The sequence below is a fragment of the Phascolarctos cinereus genome, unplaced genomic scaffold (genome assembly GCF_003287225.1).
Source record: "Phascolarctos cinereus isolate Bilbo 61053 unplaced genomic scaffold, phaCin_HiC Scaffold_2;HRSCAF=192, whole genome shotgun sequence".
NCBI classification, from domain to species: Eukaryota; Metazoa; Chordata; class Mammalia; order Diprotodontia; family Phascolarctidae; genus Phascolarctos; species Phascolarctos cinereus.
This window is the reverse complement of record NW_027555625.1, coordinates 137,071,585-137,090,151: the sequence shown is the minus strand read 5'-3', so window position 1 is coordinate 137,090,151 and position 18,567 is coordinate 137,071,585. Positions and strand designations below refer to the sequence as shown.

The 18,567-nt window shown below is 42.9% G+C and overlaps 1 protein-coding gene across 3 annotated transcripts in view; it reads right to left on the bottom strand.

Moving 5' to 3' along the window:
- Window positions 1-18,567, bottom strand: part of PSD3 (pleckstrin and Sec7 domain containing 3) — a 607,844-nt gene that overhangs the window by 491,962 nt on the left and 97,315 nt on the right. Inside the window, exon 1 of one of the 3 annotated variants that reach the window (XM_020969586.2) lies at window positions 12,283-12,690. The exons of the other annotated variants lie outside the window; for them this stretch is intronic. Within the exon in view, the coding sequence (XP_020825245.1) occupies window positions 12,283-12,303 (21 nt within the window). The 5' untranslated portion in view covers window positions 12,304-12,690. Of the gene's footprint in view, window positions 1-12,282; window positions 12,691-18,567 lie in introns of those variants that run through there. 3 annotated transcript variants of the gene reach the window in all.

Below are 18,567 nucleotides of genomic sequence, written 5' to 3'. Positions count from 1 at the left end.
AGATGCTTACTAGCTGTGTGACTCTAGGCAAGTCATTTATCCTTTGTCTGCCTTAGTTTCCCTCAACTTTAAAATGAAGATAATAATAGCACCTACCATCCAGAGTTACTGTGAAAATTAAATGAGATATCCGTAAAGCACTTAGCATAGTATGCCATGCACACAGTAGGCATGGTAAGCATTTAATAAATGCTTGTCTCCTTCCTTCTTGAAAACAAATCTCAAAGAGGGTAAGTGATACAACCAGTAGCCCCATTTTATAGATGAAGAAACTGAGGCTTGGAGAAGTTAAATCTCTTGTCAATGAATAAACATTTATTAAGTTCCTACTGTGTGCTGGGCTCTGTGCTAAGTCCTAAGACACTGTGCTAAACCCCTCTTGTATAGAGGGATTTTGATCTGCAAAGGCATAAAGACATACTGATAAAATCACACATACCAAAAGTACTGAAGTAGTCATCCCTTAATTTTTTGGTTCACTAGTCTAAGTTTTAATGTACTATGGAGAAAGAGTATGGCATACAGGGACGAGATTTAAATTGGGGTTCAAATCCCAACTCTCTCACTTCATAACAGCGATACCTTGGACAAGTCCTCTGAAGTTGAGCCTCTGTCTGTAAAAGAGGGACACTCCTACTGTGCTGTCACCTCACAGGATTGCTATCAGGATTGCTACATAAATGTGAGTTTTCATGACTATTATAATTATTATTCAATCAGATTTGCTTTGCATTTCTGAGGAGTTATACAATAAGCTCTTTTATGGAGAAGGGTCAAGAGTAAGCTGATTATTTTCCCACAAACTTGCATAATCATTTCAGGAACGTTTTGTCTTCCTTTTACATTTAACCAGTAGTGGCTTTTAAAACATTAAATTTCTCTTAGCCAGCTAATCTTCAAATGGTTTTTCCTTAGGTTCAAGTCTTTGTATCATCTCTTTGTTTGTCCGATTATGGAGGCTTGCAGAATATGGTTCACAAAACCTCAGAGTTGGCAGGGACCTCCAGGACCACCTGATCCAATTCTGAACAAGAATACTCTCTATGACACATGACAATCAATCAACCAATCAATCAATCAACATTTATTAAGCACCTACAATGTTCCAGGCACTTCGAGGAGCACTGGGGATACAAAAAGAAGTAAAAGGCAGTCCCTGCCCAGGACAAAGGGTGATACAACCCCTAGAGTGAAATTTCACCTTCAGAGAGGGTAGAGGCTCCACTGGGGAAGTCATCCCAATTGGGCTTAACTCTAATTGCCAGCAACTTTCTCTTGACATGAAGTCTGAATAGGTCTCTGCATCTTCTACCCATTTCTCTCAATGCAGTGACCCATGGCCAGTCCGACTAAGGCCCCTCTTCTCCAGACTAAACTGTCCCCTTTACAGTTTCACATATGGCCTGATCTAGGAGGAGCTTATACCATCCTGGGTTAGTTTTTCCAAGTTGCCTTCTAGTGGTCAGATATTTCCCCAAGATGTTCTTTTTACTCTTTAACTTTTCTAAGTTTCCCCATGTTTTCATTAATTTAATATTACATTTTGTGGTGCTAATGGGGAAAAAAAAATGTACTTGGTCTGTACATTTTGCTTTTATGGCCTCTGACATATATGTCTTTCACATGTTTGGAGGACATGGACACAGCCTCCCATTCAATAATATTTTCCAAGGTCAAGCAAGAAGAGAAACTAGAAGATGTCAAAGATCTAAAACAAGGGTGGGGAACCTTTGGTCTCAAGGTCACATGTGGCCCTCTAGGTCCTCAAGTGTAACCCTTTGACTGAATCCAAACATCACAGAACTGTTTTGAGAACCTAGAGGGCCACATGTGGCTTCCAGGCCACATGTTCCCCTCCCCTGATCTCAAACATAGCACACACTTTTTTATTTATGAGATGATTCCACCAAAAGGAGCTGGAAGGAGGCCTATGGAAGGAAGTTTGAAGTAGAAAGTTACTGTTATCATTTAGGCCCTAGGCTTTCATTCGGCCACCTGAACAGCTAAAACATGACAGCATCACAAAGACAGCCACTCGAATTTATAATTACACTTTATGGCTTACAACGCCCTTAATACACATTATTATCTCAATGAATCCTCACCATAGCCTTGAGACATAAGAAATACAACTCAGCCCCATTTCATAGATGAAGAAACTGAGGTTCAGAGAGGTTCACAGTTACATGGCTAGTAAATGCTAAGTTATCATTCCATCCCAGGTCTTCTGACTCCAGGTACAAAATACTCATTTCAAGAATCCCACTCCTCATCTTTCCTCCTTCCCTTGAACTTACTTATGGCCCTTTCCCCTTCATTGCACAACTTCTTCTTGGCATCCCAGAGACAGTGGGAGTCTCATTTTACCTGACAGATTGGAAACTCCTTGAAGGCTGACACCCAGTTCACATAGCTTCATCTCCTTCAGACTTGTACGTGGTAAGCTACTCTCTAAAATGTTTGTGGAAATGAATAAACAATGACAAAGAAGAAAGTCCACAGATTCCAAAGGGAAACTCAATTTATACCAGGGGGGCACCCACACCATTGAAACCACCTTAAAATTAAGCCATGGTGCATATTAAGCCCTAGAAAACGAATCAAATGGACAGTCTGTCTCTTCATATGTCTAATACAGGGCTGTGTTGAACTATTACAGAAACTTGGGAGAAATGTATAACTCCTAGATGTTCTAATTGTCCCTAAAGCATCAACAGCTTCTTAAGCAAATAAAATCTATTGCAGCAATCACCTCCCTACCTGGCCTGAGTTCCCATTTGACCTACCCTTCATGGTCTTCCTGACCTTGGAGCCTAAAACAAGCCAAGTTACAGGCAGAATGAGACATCTGATACACCCCAGCTCTCCTATGGCAGTGTGGAAAGGTGAAGAGATGAGAATAATAAGTATTTATACAGCACCTACTGTGTGCCAAGCACTATGCTAAGCACTTTACATATATTACCTCTTTTAATCCTCACAACAATCCTTGAAAGTAGGCTGTTCTTATCCTCGTTTTACAGAAGAAGAAACTGAGGCAAACAGAGTTTAAGTGACTGGCTCAGGGTCACACAGCTAGGAAGTGTCTGAGGTTGCATTTTAACTCAGGTCTTCCTGTCTCCAAGCCCAGTGCTCTGTGCACTATGGCACCACCTAGCTGCCACTAGGTGGGCACTAAACTTAGACAAGAGCCCAGTTGGAATCCTGGCTCTGCCACTGTCTTCTATGCGACCTTGGACAAAACACTACCCTTCTCAAGACCTGTTCCCTCATTTGTAAAATGAAGGCGTTGGACCACATGACTTCTAAGGTATCTTGTAGCTTAGACCTTTGATTCTAAGATCGCTTCTAGTTTCTTTACTGGGTTTTTATGGAGATCAGGGTGATTATGGGAGAACTCTCAAATTTATTTACAACTGGCAGATAAGGTTTTATGTAATTTCTGATCTAACAGATACAGACAAGGTTAAGAAAATAAAAATGGAGAAGGCTTGGAGGAGGAAAAATAGGAGGAGAGTTGAAAACAATATGAATGGAGTCTGTGCAAATTTGAGATTAATTTCAGGAGCTTCCTGGTTTTTGAAAAATTCTCATAAAATTCTCATTCTTCTGTGAAGCCAACCCAACTACAGAGGGGATCCATATCTTGGATCCAGTTCTGAAGCTGTGGTTAAGCAAAGCAACCAGACAGGATGGATTAGATCTCTGTAATTCTCTCCAGAGAGGAAAATATCAGCTGTCTCTTACCTGGGAGACAACATACCTCCTTCCTACTATATTAAACTAATTAGGTTATAGGGTTCCTTTGTTCTTTGAAAAGTTTAATACTTCTAGCCTCAGTCCCTAAAATCATAGATTTGGGGTATCTGGAAAAAAAAAACACCAGGAGAAAATGCCTGGAGCCAAGAGATGGAGTGAATTGTTCATGGAACAGCCAGGAAGGAGACCAATGTCACTAGATCAAAGAGTGCGTGTCAGGGAGTAAAGTGTAAGAAGAGTAGAAAGGTGAGGGGAGGCTAGAATATAAAGGGCTTTGAATGTCAGAGTACTTTGTATTTGCTCTGGCAATAGGGAGCCACTGGAATTTATTGACTAGGAGCTATGTTTTAGGAAAATCATGTTTGTGGCTAAGTGGAAGAAGGATTAGAATAGGAAGAGATATGAGGCAGGCAGACCCACCAGCAGGTTATTGCAATGAACCCTGCATGAGGTGATAAGAACCTTCACTAGAATGGTAACAACGTCATAGCTGGAGAAGGGGGCATATTCCAGAGATGCTGCAAAGGTGAAATCAACAAGCAATAGATTGGATGGGGAGTGAGAGATAGTGAGGAATCCAGGATGACTCTTAGGTTGTGAGTCTGAGGGACTCGGAGGATGGTGATGCCCCCACAATAACAGGGAAGGCAGAAGGATTTAGGGGGAAAGGTAATTAGTTTTGGATATGTTTAGCTGAAGATGTCTACTGGATATCCGACCTGATTTATCAGAAAGGCTACTGGAGATTTGAAATTGGTGGTCAGGAGAAAGTAGGGCAGGATACATTCATCTGAGAATTGTCAGCATAGAGATGATAATAAAATCCATGAGAGCTGATAAGATCACCAAAAGAGGGACAGGGCCCCATCACCCAGGACATAACCCCGTGGGACACCCACAGGTAGAAGGTGTCATATAGTTGAGGATCCAGCCAAAGAGATTGAGGAGTGGTCAGAGAGGTAGCAGGGGAACTGGAAAACTCAGAGAGAAAGGAATATCAAGGAGGAGAGAATGCAACAGTGTCAAAGGCTATGCCAAAGGCAGGTGAATGAGGATTGAGAAAAGGCCATTGGATTTGGCAATTAAATCAGGGGCAACTTTGGAGAAAGCAGAATTCTGTGGAATGTCAGAAGCCAGACTATAAGGGGCTAAGACGAGTGTGAGAGGAGAGAAAGAGGATGCAGCCATCTTGGATGGTTTTTTTCAAGGAGTTTAGCTATAAAGAGCAGGAGAGATTTAGGACTTTCAAGGGCTTTAGCCACAAAGGACAAAAGAGATATAGGACACTAGTTAGTGGGGATGGAAGGATCAAGTCAAGGCTTTTTTTCAGGATAGGAGAGATATGAGCATGTTTTTATGCAATAGGGAAGCAGCCAGAAGACAGGGAGAGACTATGAGAACAGGTGAGAGAGCCAGGATGACAAAGGGAGCAATGTACTAGAGGAGACAGGATTGAATGGGATTATTTGGGCAGGCAGAGGTTAGTCGCAACAAGAAAACCTCACCTCATGACACAGGGGAGAAGGTGCTCATGATGAATGGCTTCAATTTTTCTGTGAAATAAGAGACAAGGTTCTTAGCTAAGAGGGTGGGAGGAGGGGAGTCTTGGGGGGTTGAGGAAGGAAGAAAAGTTTTGGAAGGGCTACTACGTGTGGAGAGTGAGATAGTAAGTTGATAAGGGATGTGTGGAAGGATTGCCTAGCAGCAGTGAGGGCCCAGTTGAGGTTGCATAACATAAATTTATAAAGGATCTAGTCAAAACAGCTGTTCCTTTTTCCCTCCCCTCTATCATGAAAAGGTCATTCTTAATTTTGGTTAAATGGGGCGCAGAGGAGGGAGCCAGTATCACCTTTCTACCACCACCCCATTGGAATTGGTTTGGAAATAAAAAATATTTCAGAATCAGTATTTCTATGAGGCAAGCAGGAATTTTTCAGACTGAGCAGTTTCACAAAACCCCCTGTTCCTACATTCATACACAGCTTTGCGTATGGGGCCAGAGGTTTCCAATCCATAAAATGAGAGCCTCTGCCCTGCCCCCAAGCATTTGCATAGGGTCTTCAAACCCAAATACAAACCAAGCCTTGCCATTTCAATCTCAAGCAGACCAAATTTTATAGACCAAATAAATGTCCCGCTTTATATTGCTATTCCCAAATGTGTATTGATGCTATTGTAAATGAACATAAGTTCATTTAGTAGCATTCCTGAGTTCATAGCAACTTTTTCTCATTCATGTTCTCAATAAATGGATGCTAATAGTACAACTACAGTCATATGTAGAGGAACCATGAGGTTTGGGATTTTTTTTTTAAATATAAAAAAGTTTGAGAATCATTGTTCTGGGGCATTGGGGAATGGGATGGGGAGACAATCAAATCAACCAAAGTAACCACCTGCTTACACACACACACACACACACACACACACTCTCTCTCTCTCTCTCTCTCTCTCTCTCTCTCTCTCTCTCTCTCTCTCTCTCTCTCTCTCCCAGCACCCAAACACTGACTCCTTAGCAGCCTTCTGCCACCATTCCAAGTCCCCTTTTTGCTGGATAATTAAACCACAACCAAAATCTAGTTAATCTAAGAGTGCTAGCCATGATGCTGAGTCAATAACCACACACACCCTGCATCCCTCAGTACCCCATGATGCCGAACATCCAGAAAGGGTCACTGTGCTTTTGGGGAAATAAAGGTTTAAAGTGTTTAAATACAAGGAAAAAATATAATTGTTTATATGACGGGAAACAAAATAGTTCCCACTGGACCTTAACTAATAGTCTCCCCAGGGAACTAAGCAGAGGAAGCCACAGCTGCTTCTACGCAAAGATTTCGGCCTTGCTTCTCCACTGGACTCAACTGGATAAGAGCAAGGAGCAGGCTACTGCATCTTTATAATTCCCCTAGCCAAGGGCTGGGAACACAAAGCAAGGAGAAACAGGGAGCAGGTGCTGATGGAGTACATATTAAAGCCCTCAGTTCATTCATAACCCACATTCACACACTTCTTGTCCTAGGCTCCCTTCTCAACAATCCTGACCAGCATACCCCAGCATCCACCGCCAGAGAAGGTAAAGGAAGAAGAAAGTGGGAGAAGTCTTCCCTTATGTTAGTCCTGATCAGCTGGAGAGTCTAAAATGACGTAGTGAGATAAATTATATTAGATATTTAAGTGTGATGTTTTATGTTAAAAATCACAGGATCAGCCCAAGGATGTGAAGACTTCCCTCCTCCCCAGCAGAATGGGCAGATGAGAACAATTGGTTCCAAGGGCCACAAAGGCAGCCGAAGCAGGCGCCGTGGAGTGTTTAGAGCTTGGTCGGGCATCGAGGATGCCAAGGTGATCCACTACATCCCGAGCCATCACCAGTCATCTGGACTTTTGTCCTGCCACTAGACTTGATGACTCTGGAAGAGACAGTGAGGCTGATGACCTTGAGCAGCTCTGCCTCACTTAAATCCAATTCACCCACAAGTCTAAACGTCACCTTCCTGATGTCCTTGGTCCTCTTCGAAAACAAGTGGCAAACAACAAAAAGATCACAAATCTGGATCTGAAAGTCATCTCAGAGGGCTCCTAGTCCAATTCGCTCATGGTACAGAAAGGGAAACTGAAATTACAGAGGAGAAGTGACATGCCCAAAGCCATATAGGCAGTAAGCATCAGAGAAAATAGGTAACTAAATCTAGGGCCTCTGATTCCAAACTCAGTATTCTTTCTACATTGTACTATGCTGCTTATGTAGAAAGAATATTTTCACCAGCGGCAAAAACAGCATGGTAGTAGCACAGGAAAAAGTAATGGGTAAATTGATTCTGGAAAAGAGGATGATCCAGCATTGATCATGGTAGGAATCAGGGAGGGAGGGTGAGGGAAAAACAGAAAGTGTGGAAGCCCAGGCTGTTGGGCAGCAAGGAACAGCATACGGTAACAAAGGCAAGCATGTGGATTTCAGTTACCGCAGAGGAAGCACACCTCTCTGACAGCAGGAACCTGGCACAGAGCCCTGTCAAAGTTTCATTGCTGCATGGTTCTTTGCACTAAGTGACATGGCAAAGTGTGACCTTTCCAAACCTCAGTTTACCCAGCTATATAAGGACAACTCTATTGCTGTTGTTCCTTCTTCATTCACAAAGAGGACCAATGACATTACAGGGGTGATGTCTTGACTAGCACGTGAATTGGATTGAAGTGAGGCAGAGCTGTGCAAAATCATCAGCCTCACTTTCTCCTCCAAAGTCATCAGAGTCCAGTGACAAGACATACATCAAGACAACTTTGTAACATTACTATTTGTAGAAACAAGGTTGTTGTGAAGCAACTCTGATAGTTGGAGAGTCTGGGTGTAGGTACTTCATACTTTATCAATTCACACTGCAACCCTGCATAAATTTCTGAGGCCAAGAAATTCAAAACTGCAGCCAACTTGGTGATGAGTCTCTTAAGTTTAGACAGCAAAATGGTTATCAGATAACTGACAGTCTACCACTAAGCCTGTACTCAAAAGGTTTCTAGCTCGGTAGAACCTGTCAACATTTTCAATACTGGCATAGCCTTTGAGAACCCAAAGTCACTTCCAACTCATGATAACACACCAGTGAACCTTACAGCACTAAAGAAATATAAATTACTATGACCATTAATGACACATGGCTATGGAAGGAGGGAGATACTATGATCTAGTTATAAAGAGCCTTTTAGGTACCATATTGTGGTTAGAAGATAATTACAAGGTTTCTTGGTCCCTTGAGCTGAACTACATCCCTTGCCCATATTATATATACACAAAGAGGGAATTGTGTTTGAATAATACATTTGTGTTCAAATTCCAGGTTCAAAGACAGAGAGGACTAGAAGCCAAATCTCAGTTCCAGGAACACACAGATGATCACCTTGCTGGTTACTGTACCTCAAAAGCACTCAAAGATCAAGGTTATCCAAAATTCATTTCTAGCCAATAGAGTACTTGGAACCTAACTGAAATCTGGCCCTGGTGCAGGAACACACACACACACACACACACACACACACACACACACACAAATGTAAAGGGAAATATTTCAAATGACAAAGTGCCAAAATGAAAGTTTCATTATGTACAGGGGCTAGCAATCATTGACCCTCCAACATATTTTTAAAAGACCTTTCCTCCATGAGAACCACAATCCTGATCATTGATTTTAATGAAATACCAGACTTTGCTTCTCAAGACAAACTTTTACATTTAGCTCAAGTCTCTGACTCCAAGGATATATCTCAATTAACAAGAACAAATAAGCTATATTCACGTCTCTGCCTCCTGGGCAAAGAAGTTGGAGTTTCAAACTGGAGTAGGAATAAGCAGCAATCTCCAGGTACCAGATTGAAGACATAATTCTCACTGGCCCCTGCTAAGACAGGCAGTGAATACTCATTTGTGCCCTTCTATTAGAGGCCCATGAAAGGGACCTCAGCTGCTATACTCCCAAATATATCACAAGTTCCAAAAACCACGACACTCCAGAGAGAAAACACCCTGTGTCTCCAGGTCCCCGAAGTATAAACGATCAAATTCCCTTCCCACTCTCCAACAACTAGGCTCAAGTTTGTTGACCTTCTGGGCATGGTGCAAAACCTGTCTTCTTAGGCTAGCACCCAGGGCTGGGATAAGAAATACTATTTTTATTTTAATAAAAACTGCATACATAAAGATTTTTTTTGTTTTGCAATTTTCTTAAAGAGCTTTCAGGTTTACAGTAATAACAGTGGTCAAAAAATAATGTCTCTACTTTTATTCTACTGTGCCAGTGGTTCTCATAAGGTGCTCATGAACCTCAGGGGTCCCCAAGACCCTTTCAGGGGGTCCATGATGTTAAAACTTTTCATAATAATCCTAAAATGCTTTAACGTCTAATACTGTACACATATGTCAATAGAGATAATCTACATGAACAAAAGTTCTTTGTGAGGGAGAGGAAGGAGATCCTCAATAATTTTTAAGCAGGTAAAGCGGTCTTGAGCCCAAAAAATTTGAGAACTACTGCACTATACATTACAGTGGGCCACACCAATCAGGGTAATTCAAAGTATTATCAGGTTATACCCAAATAAAGTCACTCCATCCATCATAGCTTCACAGTATCTTAGTTGCTATATTATAAAGAAATCCCCCAAACCCTGTTGCATTATCACTTAAACATTCAGCCCCTTAATAATGCACCCATGCTGTTATAAAACTATCTGCTCCCTCCCCCAACACTGACACTAGGTGGGGGTGGGCCGGTAGTAAGTTGATGTCTTGAAAGAGACTAACTCGGGAGAACAAGACTCTGAGTGCTAAAAGGCTTATGTCTGTCCATAATCTTGTTCACAAGATTACAGACATATGCACGTGGTGCTCTCCTGCAGACAACTGCTATAGCTTGTGCTAAAGACCAACTTGGCACAAAGAGAGCCAACCGTGGAGGTGTTTGTTTTGCTGGTATAGCAATGTCCTCTCTGTTCTCTGTTACCCCTTCCCCGAGGCAAGTGCCCCACTAAATTTCAATTTGACCTTCCATTCCCAAAGGCCTGAACCAGATCTAACTGAATGGTCTAAGAACAGACAGTCTAGGACAAATCTAGAGGCTATCTTGTGGGAGGGAAAATCTCCTGATGCAGACTACCCACCAGTTAAGCCTTAGTCAATGGGGAAAAGGGAAAGGTAAGCATGGTCCATTTTAGGACCTTTGTAGGCAACCTCAACTTTGCCCTGGCATCACCCCAAAATCTCAAGACTCCTTAGGATAAGAAATTAAGCCAGACCTCCCCAAGGCTTCTTTAAACCAGACCCCAAGGTGTAGGGCAGTTGATACGCTGATCATCATATTGGTTCTAAAACACTAAGTGAGTTGCAGCTATGTCCGAACCAGTGATTCTTATTACTTACCTCTTAACTTATTCAGTCCCTAAAGAAAAGCCTTTTATAAATGCTACATGTTAATAACCTGGAATAAACTTCAAACAAACCAGTCTGGAGGCCAAAACAATCCCAAACACATTTTAACATTCACACTTTTTCTTTGCCAAGTCACTTCTTAAACAGCTCTGAAATTTCTCCATTACCACACCTATAGGTTTAGTTACTAAATAATGGATGACAAATCACTGCAGAATTTCAGTAGGGAAAAAAATTATTTCTAAACGAATTAATGCCCTGCCCACCCAACTTCTCACACTGTTCTTTGATACTATTGAGTTGTGAAACCAGGATGAAGATCCAGTGGTGTGGTTTAGAAGGTGAGCTTAATTGGATTAGAGGGGGAAGAGGGGTTAGCCATAAATGTTTGAGAAGGCTGATGAAACATTCAATTCTGCAAAAAGTAATAGGTATTTTTATTTCTGGCTCTATTTCCTTTAAACTTCTGAATGCCTGAGATTTTCTAGCTTCTAAGAATTTCCCATTTATCTTTGCTTATATTTTTCTTTAACTGTTCCCCTTAACTCTAGGGAAGATAAAACTGTGCCAAGGTATTAATTATTCTCTGTCACAACTCAAGACTATCGTTTTGTAAGCACTGCTTTTGTCCTCCAAAAGCCAACCCACCCAGATCCTTTTCTTATAATCATCCTGACTGAAGTACTGAATACCAACTACCCTGGCTGACTGTGGTTTGTAGCCTCTTAAAAATTAAAATGGAAAGGCCCATAACTTTGATTACTTGCTTGTTTAACATCACCTGACATCTCTGAAATTAAGAGAAACTAAACATTTCTGTATAGTGCTCCCAACAAGACTCCAAGCTCTTGTTCTCTTAAGTGTCAGGAGTTCTTTAAAAATCAATCCCAGGCTTTGGTTTGCCAGTAGTAATAGCTGAGGGCAGGGCAAAAACTGAGCATTCATTTTTACCAGAGAACTTTAAAAAAAAGTAATGTAATATAGAATAATACTGTTTATTTTAAAGCAACTTGTTTTATGTTGAAATTATATACTTGAAAGGAAGCTAATAGTAATATATTCTTCATTTCATTTACAATCCTCATTATCTCCTCTACTACGAATATGAAAATGCTCCTTTTACTTATGTTCAGAATTTAATAACAACAAAAAAGACAAGGTAAAGTAACTTGTTTTTAAAAGCTATTAAAAATATTACAGTCAAGTAGCGTTTCCTGGACTATTCACTCAAGTTTGTTTCCCCCTTCTGACAGGGAAACCTGACAGTCTAAATACAATGAGGGTTGGAAGAGCCAAATCAGTACTTTCACCCCTTTCAATCCTGTTATCACTCGTTAGAGCACAAGGAAGGATGAGAAACTTGGGTTCCCCTTCAGTTGGTGAAGGGAGGGAAAAATTAAAATAAGTGAATTTACCATCACAAAGTTGAGCCTAGCTCTGCTCACCCACAGACAGGCAGGCACAAAGAAAGCCGCACACTTAACAGAGCCCGCGAGGTAGAAGCTGATCAAAGAGAAGGAAAGGAGGAAGGGAAAAGAAAGGAATTCCTAGGAATCACGAATATCCTCCTTCAAGAACTATCCGTTCTTTCCTGAAAACCTTACCCCACCACTTCTTTCTTCCATTTTCCATCTCCTGCTGATGGCTTTGCAGCTGGGAGCCAGCAAGCTCGGACTCAGCGCTGCCTCCTTCCGTTTTCCAGGAGGGTTGGGAAGGAGGCGGAGGGGAGGACCGCTTCAGAGTAGACCCCTCACCCGCTCTCCCATCTGGGGGCTCTTTCTTTGTTAGTCACCACTGACAGCCAGGAGGAAGGAGGGTAAAGCAAGGCAAAGAGCCCTCCTAGACTCTCGTACACACATGCATATACATACACACTCACACTCACAAAACCCTCTGGGGAGAAATGCCCCACAACTACTTGGAGCAGCCTAGCAGCCCGCTCCTGCAGCCCCAGCGGCCCCAGACCCAGCACAGCTGCCCACGGCAACGTCAAAACTAGAGCAGCGAGAGGCATAACACCTCGCAGCCCCGGACTTAAGCCGGGAGGTTGGTGGACCCTGGGGAAGGGGCGGAGCCAAGGGGGCGGGGGGAGATAGAGGGAGGGGAGGGGTGGGGAGCTGGCCCCGGGAGCAGCTGGGGCTGCCGAGGGGGACGCCTGGGGAGCTAGGTAGGGCCGCAGGGCGGCTGACCCGCTAGCGACAGCCCGCAGCTCGTGACGGACCGGGCTGCCCAGCCTGTCGCCCGGGGTTTTGCGCGCTCCCAAGGCGGCTGCCGCTCCGGGGGCCTCTCGAGCTGCTCCCGCGCCCCGACTCCTCTCCCCTGCGCCCGGCACGCTCTTGGTAGATCCCGAGGGCGGCGAGCCGGGCTGGGCTTCCACGTCCTTACCTTTGTCCCACCCGGTGTGGGCGGTGTGGGCGGAGGAGAAGGTAGAGGGGAGGGGCGGGGGAGTAAGCCCCTCTGTGGCTAAAGACTGGGATCACCTCCCGGCGCCATGGGGTCTCTTGCAACCTCGGGGATCTGGATGGAACGTGCCCCGTTCACTGCCAAGAAAAAGAAGCGGGGTACTCTGGCCCCGGAGTCCAGGCAGGAGGAAAGGAAACCCGCCTGTTGCTATTTCACCACCAGGTTCCCTCCAAAAGGGAAAAAAAAAAAGCCTCTTCGGACGGTTTTGCAGCTGGGTTCCCCCCTCCCCAATCTTCTGGAGAGGGCGTGTGGTGGAGTGGACGTGACGCTGCCCTCTCCCAACTTTGTGAAAGTCCCAAAGGACCGGCCTTTGCAGACCATAAGGCTGGCTTGGACCCTCGCTCTTTGTTTGCAAACTAAGGGCAGAGGAGGTGGGACCCGAGCCTCCTGACCCTCCAGGGAGTGGGGCGAGGCCGAGCGCTATGGGGATACTCTAGGGCTCGGAGCAGCCTAGGGCTGCGCGCTCGGATGGGATCCACGCGCTGTCTTTTGACCGCGCTTGACGCGGGTCGAGGCCCCCGTCCATGCGGGGTGGGCAGAAGGTCCTGTGCACGCACACTCACACCCACAGACACGCCTGCACCCACCGGGATGGGAACCTTTCCAGCTGCGTTCAAGGACAGTGTTGCAACCGTTCTGGCCATGCTGCACGCCAGTGTGCAAGGTTACTGGTTTTCGCATTTGTTTGGGTTGGGGGAGGGACATGAAAAGGAGGCGAGGTGCCGATGTTTTCTTTGGCCCTTTGTTCCTGTGGGTGGACTGCCCTCCCCCTTTCTCTCCACATCTCCTGGCTTTTTTCCCCTGCCCACGGCAGACTGGCACTGAGCTTCACTCCCAGCTAGTTAGTTATCCAACTAACCCTGTGTAAACTTGGGATTTCTAGGCATGAAACTGTATTATGGAAGACCACGAGTAGGATCTCTATGTTCACTTAAACATATAAATACATATGTATATTAATTTAGAACCATTTTTAAATGGTATTTTTTTTTAAACTGGGGGAGTATTTTTTTTTTGCTGGTGGGCCCAACCGTCAAAGTTAGGAATGCATGCTCCATTGGCCAAGGAAGAAAAGATTTACAAGTACTAAGGAGTTTAATTTTTGCTCAAACTGACCACTGTCAGAAACTCAGGTGACTAACTTTATCTAGTTACATGTCTGTCTACATCTATAGACACGTGGCCTGGTACATAACATGTTAATCTGATGGTCAGTCAAGAAGATCTGAGCATAAGATGCTAACCTAAGAAGATCATCTGAGTTCAAATCCCAGCTTCCTCATTTAGTTTGGAGTTAGGTTAATTTTATGGATAGAATGCTGGCCTTGCAGTGGAAGATCTGGGTATACATCCCACTTCAGACCCCTGCTAGCTCCGTGTCCACTTCAAGAGACTCAATCTCTCTGAGCCTCAGTTTCCTCATCTGTATAAGAATGATAATACCTTCAATACCTACTTTATGGGGTTTGCCAGGCTTAAATTAGATAATGTATGTAAGTCAACAAGCATTTATTAAGTAAATAGTAGATCTATATGTCAGGCACAGTACTGAATGATGGAGATACTGAGAAAGGCAAAAAGCAGTCCCCTGTCTTCAAGGAGCTCACAATTTAATGGAGACCATAATGTAAATCTGGAAAGCTCTACATAAATATGCATGTATACTATATAAGCTACTTTATTAATACTGTGGCTTTATATACCAAGAGGAGAAAAACAATTTTATTTGAAACAATAGTAGGGACTAAGATTTTTATGGGACAACTGAGTATGCCAATAGATTAGCCATGAGAATGGGAAAGGGATAGCTTCTAAATCAGATGCTTTTAACCTTTTTTGCATCATGACAGATTGGTGAAGCCCATGAACCCTTTCTTAGAACAGTGCTTTAAGAACATAAAATACATAGAATACAAAGGAAACCAATTGTATTTAAGTACAGTAAGTGAATTTTTTTTTAAGTTTAAGAACCCCGTTCTAAACTGACTACAGCTGGTAGAGATCTCAGGGTCTCCCAAGGGATACCCAAGCATCCCAGCAGTTCCCTGACTCCACCCCTGTATTTGTTCACTGCTAATGAGGCCCAGATCAAAGGTTCAATCCCAGTCTTAGTCAAAATGTCAGTTCTCAAATGTATCTTTGACAGAATAATCTTAGTGCCTTTCCTCTGAGATTGCCTCCAACATATCCTATGTTGTTTGTTGTAGTGTTGTGTTGTAGCATGTGTGTTGTTTGTATGTAGTTATTTGCCGGTTCTTTCCCCCATTAGACTGTGAACTCCTGAAAAAGGAATTTTTTTTCTTTCTACCTTTCTCTGTATACTAAGCCACAGTGTGTCGGGCATATAGTAGGCACTTAATAAATGCTTATTGACTTGAAGGACTGAACTAGACTAATTGAATATAGATGGATCAATACAAACAAACTCCACTACTGGAAAGCACAGTTTAATCTTTCAGAAAGGTCAGTGGTCCTATGTTTGGGGCACACTAACTACCTGTAAACTTTTTCAGATTTCAGTGTTTCTCAGTCCTTTCCCTTTTTTCTACAGAAATTGTCTTGGTCCAACAGGAGAAGGTCTATACTGTTTCTCCACTGAACCACTGCCCTCCTAAAAATCCTTTGTGCTTAACAGCTTTGTGGTCTGAGTACCAAGGGAGAGCAATCCTGGGGCAAAAGTTGGCTTGATTTGTGGTGTATTAACAGCTTATAAAGGGAAAAAAAGGTTTAAGAAACACTTTTTTAAGCTTAATATGAAAAACAATGCTCCAGTACTAACACCTAAACAGATTTCTACCCTTTTATGCTTTAGAAAACGCAATGATTGTGCCTCAAAATAATCACTTGAACTCAGAATCTTCAGACCTCACCACCATAAACCAATGGAGAAAGGACTCTAGTGTGGGAGGAGAAACAATTCCTAGGTCTTCATTTAATTAAGATTTTTTTAAAATTCTCTACTTCTTGGGGAGGCAGTGATTGGAGAGCTTGTCTCAGAGGTAGAAACAGGGTTCAAGTGCCACTTGTGATACATGTTGGCTGTGTGACCCTGGACAAATCACTTAACCCATTACTAGTCCTGGCAAATTTCTGAGACAGGCGTTCTTAACCTTTTTTTGTCACAGACCTCTCTGGCAATCTGCTGAAGTCAATGAATCTTCTCAGAATTTTTAAATGCCTACAATAAAAGGATTACAAGGGAAATGAATGATATTGAAATAAAGATGTATTTTTTTTCCATCCAGGTTCACAGACTCCTTCAAATTTATTCACAGACCCCTGTTCTAAGACTATAACTTTCGGAGAAGTTGCCAACCTACATTGGCTAAGTCCTCACCCAGAAGTTCCTATATCAGTGAAATCACATACCCAGTCTCTATCATTATCTTGAATTTCACTTCAAAAGTTATAAAGCAGCAGGAATGTTCTGCAAATAGCCTCCAATGATGAGGATTCTTCTAGGTCAGAAGATAATGCCAAGACCTTGTCACTAGCATCTATACTTTTCCCCAATTCTTTTAGGGAAGGGGGAAGAAAAGGAATTATGATTGGTAGTTACATGTTGGGAGATGATAGTGGGCTGGAAAAGGGAGAAAAAACTTTAATTTGTATCATATATGCGATACCTTATTGATTCAGACGACATAGGTGAATTAGTGAAATGGCTGGCTAATAAAATTACTAGTGCAATTTTGTTACTTTCAAGTACATAGAACAGGTCACACTAATGACTAATGAACTGTTTCCAAGTGGAATTCCTTCTGGGGCCTACTTTAGTGTATGCATGAGATACATTTGCTCCTCCTTCCTCCAAGCCTTTTTACTGGCTGCATACTCCGAGCCTCCAATATTCTTCCTCCTTATCTCCACACTCTGGCTTCCCTCAAGACTCAGTTCAGATCTCTCCTAGGAGAAAAGGCAGTCATTCTCCTCCCAACAGTTCCTCACTCTGAGATCACCTTCCATTTACACAGTATTTCTCTTACATATACATTTATTTGCAAACTGTCTTTCTCACTGGAATTCGGGGCTGTGGAGGGCAGGGACTCTTTTTTGCCTTTCTTTATATCCACAGTGCCTTGCACATAGTAAGCACTTAATAATTAAATGTTTGTTGACAGTTCAATAGCTGACACTTGTAATTAGCAACATCATCTGTCCACAAATTATTAATGTGCAAAAGAACATAGCATCTCAGCATTGGAAGGGACCTTTGAGGCCATGTGAACCCACCTAGACATAAGGCAAGAATTCTCCACTACTTCTTCAACAAGTAAATAAGCAGCATGGACTTAAAGATCTCTAATTGTTGGCAACTCCTGACAACCCAAGGCAGCCTCTTCTGCTTGTGAACAGCTCTAATTGCTAGAAAGTTTTTTCTTATATTGCGGTGAAATCTGCTTTCCTGTAACTTCCACCTTTGCTCTTCTGGGCCAACCAAAACAAAGCTAATCCCTCTTCCATATGACAAACCTCAAAATACCTGAAGACAGATATCCTGTCGCTTCTCCTCTCCAAGTTAAACACCCCCAGTTCCTTGAACTAATTCTCCTGAGGCATCTTTCTTTGGATATACTCCAGCCTATCTTTTCTATATTGTGGCATCCAAGACAAAATACAATACTCCAGATGTCATCTGACCAGGGCAGAGTGCAATGGAACCATCACCTCTTATGACCTAGACAGTTCTTTCATTTATCATTTTAGCTATCCCTTCTACCTTTATACCATGAGCAAATGTGGTAAGTTTGTCATCTAGAGCTTTATCAAAGAAACTCAGCTCCCAGCTTTCCTTAGTAATAGCACAATTTATTTTGTTTTGGAGGGAGAACATTTGTTTTTATACTCCTTGTGAATAACTCCCTATACAGATTGGTACCTACTTGGCCATTTATAGATTTAGCAGCGAATTACCTGAGACACTGAGAGATGAAGGAATTTGCCCTAGGTCATGAAATCCATCCAGAGATGGAACTTGAACTCTTCTTGACTCTGAGGCCAACCATCCATCCTTCCACCAGCCACCACCCTTCTCCTCCTCCTCTCCTCTCCATACATAATTACTGATACCTTAAAGCTGTGTCCCCAGCTCCCCACTCTTCCCAATAATCCTGATACTTTTTGGTCATTTGAATGAGGATGAGAACAGCAATAGAGCCTGCCCCTCTGTCACCTATTTCCTGCTAGTACCAGAATATTCTCCAATAAGTGATGAATTGGGACATCAGCTCCAAGAGAGCAGGACCCTCGTGATTTGATATCGTGGACTTTGAAAAGGGAGATGGACCTCTGTTCACTTAATGGGTATCAGACTGATCCACTAGCAGAGCTTTCAGATGTGCATAGGCACTGAATCTTCTCCAAGGAGGTAGAACTGAGAGGGTTCGGGGAACTAAGCATGAGACCTAGTTAGATTGGAAGTAGGA